The sequence below is a fragment of the Garra rufa genome, chromosome 1 (assembly GCF_049309525.1).
Source record: "Garra rufa chromosome 1, GarRuf1.0, whole genome shotgun sequence".
In the NCBI taxonomy this organism is placed as follows: domain Eukaryota; kingdom Metazoa; phylum Chordata; class Actinopteri; order Cypriniformes; family Cyprinidae; genus Garra; species Garra rufa.
In genome coordinates, this window is record NC_133361.1 from 3,976,856 (window position 1) to 3,986,610 (window position 9,755).

Below are 9,755 nucleotides of genomic sequence, written 5' to 3' on the forward strand. Positions count from 1 at the left end.
ATTGCAGACTCCTGGCGGTGTTTGATTCTGTTATTTCATTAGTGGCTTTTTAAGGCCTATATATATATACACACACTAACGTTCAAAGGTTTGGGGTCAGTAAGACTTGTAAAAGAAGTCTGTTATGCTCATCAAGGCTGCATTTATTTGATTAAAAATACAGAAAAAAACAGTAATATTGCAAAATGGTTTTACAATATAAAATGATGTTTTTTTATTTTAACATACTTTAAAATAGAATTTATTCCTGTGATGAAAAGCTGAATTTTTATCAGCTGTTACTCCAGTTTTAAGTGTCACATGATATTTCAGAAATCATTTTAATATGCTGATTTATTATTAGAATGATCATGTAACAATTGGGACTCGACGACAGTGTGGATAGATCCAAATGCGAGCTTTTATTAAACAGATCGTGGTCGAACAGGCAGGGTCAAACACCAACAAACAAGAATGTCCAGGGCAAGACAAAAGAACAATCCAGTAACACAGGTGGGGGTCAAAATCAAAGTCAAAATACAACAGGGGGTGGGACGGAGGGCCAGGTCCATGAAGGGGAACAGGAACAGGCTCGGGGCCTGGAGCTCGGGGCAGTGACAGACAGTGAGACAACGGAGGACCTGGGCAATGGAGCAAAGGCAGAACTGGATCATGGAGCAAAGGTGGGCCTGGACCATGATGTAATGGCAGACAGTGAAGCTCTGGAGAACCTGCGTAATGGAGCAATGGTAGACTGTAGAGTAGTGGAAGCCTTGTTGTTGCAGGCAGATCAGGAGGCCATGGTGGAGCAGGAGGAGCAGGAAGCCTTGGCGGAACAGGGAGCTTGTGTAGCCATGGTAGAGCAGACAGTTCAGGAGTCCATGGTGGATCAGGGGGCCAAGACCCCCACAGCAGAGCAGAAAACCAAGATGGTGCAGGGAGAGCAGGAACCCTGACAGTGATTGGGTAGACGGTGAGTTTGTCTGTGGGTGGTACCTTCTTTTGTGGATCTGCAGAGGGAGCTGCCTCCTCAGGGGGTTCCGCCGTAGACGCCGCCTCCATAGGAGGCACTGGCACAGCGGACATGTGGACAGACGAGGTCTCCAAAACTCGTGGACAGACTCTTGGACAGATGAGGCCTCTGGGGCAGACTCGAGGAAAGATTCATGGACAGACAAGGTCTCCGAAACAGACTCATGGACAGACTCTTGGCAGTAGGCAATGAGATGCCCACCAGGCTGGAAGATGAGAGGCTTGGGAGCATCAGCTCTGCATGGTTTGCTTGGCTTGGGAGCATCGGCTCTCCGTGGCTTGGGAGCGAAGGCTCTGCGTGGTTTGGGAAGCCTGCAGCCTGTGCTGACATCAGAGGAGTGTCCATTACACTGACACTCACAACGTGACGTGGCTCTGGCAGATCAGACGAGACATGGTGTGGCTCTGGCAAGATGTGACTTGGCTCTGGACGCTCGGACGAGACGTGACTTGGCTTTGAGGGAACAGCTGTGACTTGACTTGGCCTTGAGGGAACAGCTGAGACTTGACTTGGCTCGGAGGGAACAGCTGTGACTTGACTTGGCTCTAAAGGAACAGCTGTGATGTGACTTGGCTTGGAGGGATTGGCTGTGACTTTACTTGGCTTTGAGGGAACAGCTGAGACGTGACTTGGCTTTGAGGGAACAGCAGTGACGTGACTTGGCTCGGAGGGAACAGCTGAGACCTGACTTGGCTTTGAGGGAACAGCTGTGACGTGACTTGGCTCGGAGGGAACAGCTGAGACTTGACTTGGCTCAGAGGGAACAGCTGAGACTTGACTTGGTTTTGAGGGAACAGCTGTGACTTGGCTTGGCTTTGAGGGAACAGCTGAGACATGACTTGGCTTTGAGGGAACAGCTGAGACATGACTTGGCTTTGAGGGAACAGCTGAGACGTGACTTGACCCGGAGGGAACAGCTGAGACTTGACTTGGCTTTGAGGGAACAGCTGTGACTTGACTTGGCTTTGAGGGAACAGCTGAGACGTGACTTGGCTTTGAGGGATTGGCTGTGACTTGACTTGGCTTTGAGGGAACAGCTGAGACGTGACTTGGCCCGGAAGGAACAGCTGAGACTTGACTTGGCTTTGAGGGAACAGCTGAGACGTGACTTGGCTTTGAGGGAACAGCTGTGACGTGACTTGGCTTTGAAAGAACAGCTGTGACGTGACTTGGCTCTGAGGGAACAGCTGTGACGTGACTTGGCTTTGAAAGAACAGCTGTGACGTGACTTGGCTCTGAGGGAACAGCTGAGACATGACTTGGCTCTGAGGGAACAGCTGAGACTTGACTTGGCTTTGAGGGAACAGCTGTGACGTGACTTGGCTCGGAGGGAACAGCTGAGACTTGACTTGGCTTTGAGGGAACAGCTGAGACATGACTTGGCTCGGAGGGAACAGCTGTGACGTGACTTGGCTCGGAGGGAACAGCTGAGACTTGACTTGGCTCGGAGGGAACAGCTGAGACTTGGCTTTGAGGGAACAGCTGTGACGTGACTTGGCTCGGAGGGAACAGCTGAGACTTGACTTGGCTTTGAGGGAACAGCTGAGACATGACTTGGCTCGGAAGGAACAGCTAAGTATTTACTTTGAGGGAACAGCTGTGACGTGACTTGGCTCGGAGGGAACAGCTGAGACTTGACTTGGCTCGGAGGGAACAGCTGAGACTTGACTTGGCTTTGAGGGAACAGCTGTGACGTGACTTGGCTCAGAGGGAACAGCTGAGACTTGACTTGGCTTGAAGGGATTTGCTGTGACTTGACTTGTCTTTGAGGGAACAGCTGAGATGTGACTTAGCTTTGAGGGAACAGCTGAGACTTGACTTGGCTCTGAGGGAACAGCTGAGACTTGACTTGGCTTGAAAATATTGGCTGTGACTTGACTTGGCTCTGAGGGAACAGCTGTGACGTTACTTGGCTTGGAGGGAACAGCTGCGACTTGACGTGACCTTGCTGGGACAGCTGTAACTTGATATGATTCTGGAAGTGTTGGGGTGTCTTGTCTTCACTGAGGGTGTGAAACTCTGTCTTGACTTGACTCGGAGTGCTGTTAAATCTTGCCTCAGAATGTAAAGAGGTGTCTTGGCTTGTCTCAGGATGTGAAGTGGTGTCTTGACTTGCCTCAGAATGTAAAGCGGTGTCTTGACTTGATTCAAGAAATGAAGCCGTGTCTTGACTTGACTCAGGAAGTGAAGCTGTGTCTTGACTTGATTCAGGAAGTACTGCTGTGTCTTGACTTGACTCTGAAGGAACAGCTGCTGTGGCATAACTTGACTTTGCAGAAACAGCAGTTGTGACATGACTTGACTTGGCAGGAACAGCATCTAAAACATGACTTGACTTGGGAGGAATAGCAGCTGTAAAGTGGCTTGTCTTGGCAAAAACAGCAGCTATGACTTGCATAGCAGGAACAGCAGCTGTTATGAGACTTGACCTTGCAGGAACATCAGCTGTGAAGTGACTTGAGCGTGACTTGACTTTGCAGGAAGAGCGGCGTGAGTGGGCAGCCATGATAGATGCAGACTCTGGAAGTTCAGCTGAAGCTTGACATGGTTCTGGAAGTGCGGTTGTAGGTTGATTTGGCTCTGGAAGTTCAGCTGTAGCTTGACTTATCTGAGGAACTGCAGCAGAGATGGAACTTGACTCAGGAACCGTAGCAGTGACACGACCCGGCCTTGTGGGAACAGCAGATATGAGGTGAACAGGCTGTAGCTTGGTTGATGTGACGCTATCGAGTTCTGGCTTAGCTGACGTGAGTCGGCTGACTTGGCTGACGGCGTTAGCAGACACTGGCTTGGCTGAAGTGTGTTTAGGGAGACCAGCTGCACGTGCAGATATTAGCGGTGTATCTCCCACACTGGATACCAAATCTCGACATCGGAAAGTAGACCTGATGTGGGATGGCTTTGAAATAGGGGCCACTTTGGCGACAGGCTCTGGCGTGGTGGCCATCTTGGGCCGGGATGCAGGAATGGCAGCCATCTTGGCCGGGAACTCAGGAGCGGAGGCCGTCATGCAGGCTCTGGAAAGATCCAAATGCGAGCTTTTTATAAACAGATCGTGGTCGAACAGGCAGGGTCAAACACCAACAAACAGGAATGTCCAGGGCAAGACAAAAGAATAATCAAGTAACACGGGCGGGGGTCAAAATCCAAGAGGGCAGTCCAAAGTAGCAAAGAAATAAAACAGAAACTAGGCAGGACTATGACTATGGCTAAGAAAACAAAACAAGGTTATGACAAGAAACTAGAAAACAAGACCAGGAAAACAGGGAAAACGTTCGGGAGAGTCCGGAAGAGCAAAACAATACTTCGCCCCGGTCTGTTTGGCATGGCCTCCTTAAATGGCTGCCAAACAGGAAGTAACCAACGAAGCAGCAGAAGGAGCGGTAACAGTCAATGAGACAGTCCTCTGTCTTTTGCGCGTGTTTATAATTGATGATGTTGATCAAACATATTTAATAGCTCTTCCTATAGAAACATGAGATTTGTGCATATAATGCTTTAAAGAATATTAATTTGAAGATCAATGTACCTCAATCACGAAAAGTTTCAGGAACTCCAGGAATTTGCATCAAAAAGATCAGAATTTTCTAATGCGATCGTCTGCTTTCCGTTGTTATATCAGCGTTAATTTTTATGTCCTCTCACTTTGCGTCCTTTCATTTGTTGTCAAATTTACCGTATTAACTTTTGTTTCAGAGTTGATTGAAGACAATGAGGCGAAAGAAGAACTGAGTGAAGCTGAGGAGAAAAATCACGTCAGCAGTGGAGAAAAAACGGACGCATGTGATCAATGCGGGAAGAGCTTTACAAATAAAGCACACCTTACATCACACATGAAAGTTCACACTGGGGAGAAACCGCTCACTTGTGATCAGTGCAGGAAGAGTTTCTCACACTCATCAACCCTTAAGGAACACATGAACGTCCACACCGGAGAGAAGCTGTACGCATGTGATCAATGCGGGAAGAGCTTTACAAATAAAGCACACCTTGCATCACACATGAAAGTTCACACTGGGGAGAAACCGTTCACTTGTGATCAGTGCGGGAAGAGTTTCTCACACTCATCAGCCCTTAAGGAACACATGAACATCCACACTGGAGAGAAACTGTACACATGTGATCAATGCGGGAAAACATTTCTGAGAGCTTCAGTCCTGAAGAAACACCTGAGAGTTCATACAAAGGAGAAGCCACATTCATGCCATTTGTGTGGAAAGAGTTTTTCATGTTTACATTATTTAAAAGTACATCAGAAAACACATACTGGTGTGAAAGAGTACATGTGCTTTGAGTGTGAAAAGACTTTTACTACTTCTCGAAATCTGAAACTGCACCAGAGGATCCACACTGGAGAAAAACCTTACAAGTGTACACACTGCGACAAGAGATTCAGTCAGTCATCAGCTCTAAAAGCACATGAAAGGATCCACACTGGAGAGAAGCCGTATGCATGTGATCAATGCGGGAGAAGTTTTACAAAAAAAGTACACCTTACATCACACATGAATATTCACACTGGAGCGAAACCGTTCTCTTGTGATCAGTGCGGGAAGAGTTTCTCACAATCATCAGGGCTTAAGGGACACATGAACATCCACACTAGAGAGAAACTGCACACATGTGATCAATGCGGGAAAACATTTTTGTGGGCTATAAGCCTGAAGACACACCTGAGAGTTCATACAAAGGAGAAGCCACATTCATGCCATTTGTGTGGAAAGAGTTTTTCACGTCTAGAACATTTGAAAGAACATCAGAAAACACACACTGGTGTAAAAGAGTACATGTGCTTTGAGTGTGAGAAGACTTTTACTACAGCTGGAAATCTGAAACTACACCAGAGGATCCACACTGGAGAGAAACCTTACAAGTGTTCACACTGCGACAAGAGATTCAGTCAGCCATCACATCTGAAAACACATGAGAGGATCCACACTGGAGAGAAACTGTACAAGTGTTCACACTGCGGCAAGAGATTCAGTCAGTCATCAAGTCTGAAAACACATGAAAGGATCCACACTGGAGAAAAACCGTATGCATGTGATCAATGCGGGAAGAGTTTTACACAAAAAGTATACCTTACGTCACACATGAGAGTTCACACTGGAGAAAAACCGTTTAGTTGTGATCAGTGCGGAAAGAGTTTCTCACAATCATCAGCCTTTAAGGATCACATGAACATCCACACTAGAGAGAAACTCTACGCATGTGATCAATGCGAGAAAAGTTTTTTGAGAGCTTCAAACCTGAAGAAACATCTGAGAGTTCATTCAAAGGAGAAGCCATATTCATGTCATTTGTGTGGAAAGAGTTTTTCACGTCTAGAACATTTGAAAGGACATCAGAAAATACACACTGGTGTGAGAAACTACATGTGCTTTGAGTGTGAGAAGACTTTTACTTCAGCTGGAATTCTGAAACGGCATCAGAGGATCCACACTGGAGAGAAACCGTATCACTGCACTGAATGTGGGAAGAGTTTCAAACATGCATCTTCTCTACATAGTCATACAAATAACAATCACAGTAAATAGATCATCTTCAGATCCAGCGCTTTCAGGTCTGATGAGCGTCCTCACCAAATGTGACACTATAATGCATCAAGCAATAGAATATAATCTGGATCAATCTGTCATTACAAGCGACAAAGAAACATGATCTAAAATGTTCACAGTGAATAAAGTTCATCTTCACAACAAGCAGATTCAACTGAAATTCAAATGGAGTTCCTCCCTAAAGAACAATGTTTTTTTGTTTTATTCCTGTTTATCATTGTGCTTCATGTTTTAAATTACATCGCCATTACCCATATACCCATCTCTACTTGTAAGTCAGTAGGAGAGAGAGATCCAGCTCATCTTTGGATTTGCTTTGAGCAGGGGCGTGTTTACGCTAGGGGGGGCCCTAAGCAAACCGCTGGGAGGTGGCCAATGTTCGCGCTCCGGGGGGGTCTCCCACGGGACAATGCCTCCATCGCGTTCCGGTAGAACGAAGTTCTATAATTATATAATAGTTATATATAATAGTTTTTATAATTAGTATCTAAGTTGGTTTCAGTTGAGTGTTTCTTGTCTAATCTCAAAGTTATGTACTTGTGTGTTTTTCTGCCCTTCATGTCTGGATTTATCGATTGCAGACTTGCCTTTGTGTTATCCCTTACTTATACATCAATAAACTTAAAGAAGTTACATATTTGTTTGATTTACCCAGTGGCACAAGTAGTTGCAAATTATTTTGGAGACATGGAAATATAATATGCCAGAGTTTAAGAGGTTAAAAAGTATAAAAATGGCGGACTAAAAGCCTTAGATTTTGAAGCCTTGATAGGCTCATTTAGAAGTAATTGGTTAAAAACTAACTCTATGTGGTTTCACATACCTAAGGCTATTTTTGAAAAGCTTGGTGGTTTGGATTTTTTACTCAGATGTGATTTCGATATTAATAAGATTCCACTTGCACTGTCTAGATTCCATAGTCAAATACTACACTTTGGGAAAATGATATTTACACATAATTTTACTCCACACAGTTCGGTTCTGTGGAATAATAGAACAATTCTTATAAACAGAAAAAGCTGAATGGTTTAATAAGGGTATTGTCTTTGTAACTGACCTGATGGATTGTAAAGGTGTTTTACTGGATCACACCAGTTTTGTTGAACGTTCTAACATAAACTGTACTCACAGAGAATATCTAAAAATCTGTAAAGCTATTCCTGTAGCCTTGATTCACCTAATCCAAAATACTTTGACTTACTCTGATGTCACTCCAGTATTGCCGAATTTATCACTTGGTCATCACAAATTACTAGATAAAAAGTTCAAGAACAGGGTTGCTACAGATGCCTTTAAATCTAAATTGTTTCATGATTATAATAAATACAATGTACCTGCAAACGTTTCTGATACGTTGAAAAAAGCCTTCTCTAAATATGTTCATTGGCCAGTTCCGCCTAAAGTCAAACAAACTCATTTAAAAAATTGTCGTAAGATTTCTCCTGTTTCCAATTTTCTTCACAAGCGATTTAAATTAGACAAGGTGGGTTGTGCTTTTTGTGGTTTTACTGATGAATCTTTAGATCACTTATTTTTTACCTGCTCCTTTTCATGTCGATTCTGGAGTGCGGTCAGAGACTGGCTGACTACAAAAATGTCAAACATCCCTGTATTTAACATCAACTCTATATTGTTTTATGTTGATGGTTTGGATAATGCAACATCAGACATTGTGAATATTGTTATCCTTCTTGCCAAGTATCATATACATTGTTGTAAATGGAGAGATTCTCCCCCCTGCTTTGAACATTTCTTAAACGAATTTAAACTATTTTACTCCTCTCTGAGATTACTTAAAAATCGTCGTGCCCAGAAAATATAATCAGTTATGTGTAAGTTTCTTGTGTTGTAATTCTCATTTTTTAATTTTTTTTATTTACTTATTTTGTATTGCCTTACCTGTAAGTTGGATCCCCTTACGGTTTGATGCTGACTGTTATTGTACTTGGTTTGATACTATGCTGTTACCTCTACGAGATTTTGTATTCTAAGTTTCAATAAAAAAAAAAAAAAAAAAGAAATAAAAAAAAGAAAAAGAAAGAAACCTGAATAACAGAGGAAATCAGCCAGATGATGGCGGTAGTGCAACGATCGTGGATGCAAGCCGCCTGTAAACCCCAAAGAAGAAGAAGAAGATGAAGAAGAAGAACAGTTGAGTCGTGTGTGTGGCGGATAGCACGAAGAGCCTCAGAAGAGTTGGACATCAATCAACAACGAATCGAAAGTGAAAGGAATAAAAAACGTAGCAGCTGCCGTTCTCTTGTATCTTACTGACAAAACTCTCGACGGATTACATATAAAACTTGATTTACTAACGGTTTGTGTTTGTTTTTTTTTTTTTTAGGTTTGTGACTTACACAGAGTTATATTATCCCGCAACTTCCGGTAAGATCTGTGTTTTATGAACTCAGCGACTGTCGCCAAACGGCGTCCGATTCATAAACATTCTTAGAATGGCGTGTTTTCAGTCGTAAAATTAATGAATATACACTTATAAACGGTTTAGCATACTTTAAAGAGTTCAGTTTCTGTCTGATTTATCCCATTACCAGTAGTTTTGTTAGTAGTTTAAGATCTATGATGTTTATGTTTGACTCGAAGATAACTCATTAATTTCGATGTTATATGTATTCAGTGAAGGAAAGGCACAGTCATTTTGTTTTCTGTAAACCTAAAATTCCACATTTAAGGCCAAATGCAGTGATCAAGATTAATCCGAGTTCCTCATTTTGGTTCAGTTTAAAACAGGAAGATGTCGAGTCTTTGTTATAGAACTACTACTGGAATCATACGTTTTGAAAATATAAACGGGTGTAATATTACCATAGCAAATAAAAAATGAACGATATTTTACTGTAATTCAGTTTATGATTGAAATACAGTAGCTTATACTTGTCGGTCTCGGACCTAAAACATTATTTCTCAAGTAGGTTTAATGGATTTATATGGATTAGTCTGTCACTATTATCATAAAATAGGAACTGTGTTATGCATCAGATCAAGACACATTCAGTTCTTCACATGCTTTTGTAAAAGTACAAATTATGTTTATGTATTTATGTTTTGGAGAACCAATATCTAGCCCTACTCTAAACATAACCACTCTCAACAGTGTAAAACACAAACCAGGCAGATAAAAGTACAGTCACAGGTTTATTTGTTGCAAAACTAACAATTAATAACAG

At 43.0% G+C, this 9,755-nt stretch overlaps 2 protein-coding genes across 2 annotated transcripts in view; both read left to right on the plus strand.

Moving 5' to 3' along the window:
- LOC141331470 (uncharacterized) overlaps window positions 1-935 on the plus strand; it is an 18,093-nt gene extending 17,158 nt beyond the window's left edge. The window contains exons 10-11 of the mRNA XM_073836561.1: window positions 526-728; window positions 792-935. Coding sequence (XP_073692662.1) covers window positions 526-728; window positions 792-935 — 347 coding nt within the window. The remainder of the gene's footprint in view (window positions 1-525; window positions 729-791) is intronic.
- Window positions 936-4,711: 3,776 nt separating this feature from the next.
- On the plus strand, window positions 4,712-7,203 carry LOC141326953 (uncharacterized). The gene has a single exon (XM_073835314.1). The coding sequence runs from the start codon at window positions 4,846-4,848 to the stop codon at window positions 6,547-6,549; it is 1,704 nt and encodes a 567-aa protein (XP_073691415.1). The 5' UTR covers window positions 4,712-4,845; the 3' UTR covers window positions 6,550-7,203.
- The last annotated feature ends 2,552 nt before the right edge of the window (window positions 7,204-9,755 follow it).

Excerpts from the sequence above, each read along its gene's own strand:
- LOC141326953 (XM_073835314.1), top strand. The coding sequence starts at position 4,846 with ATGAAAGTTCACACTGGGGAGAAACCGCTCACTTGTGATCAGTGCAGG.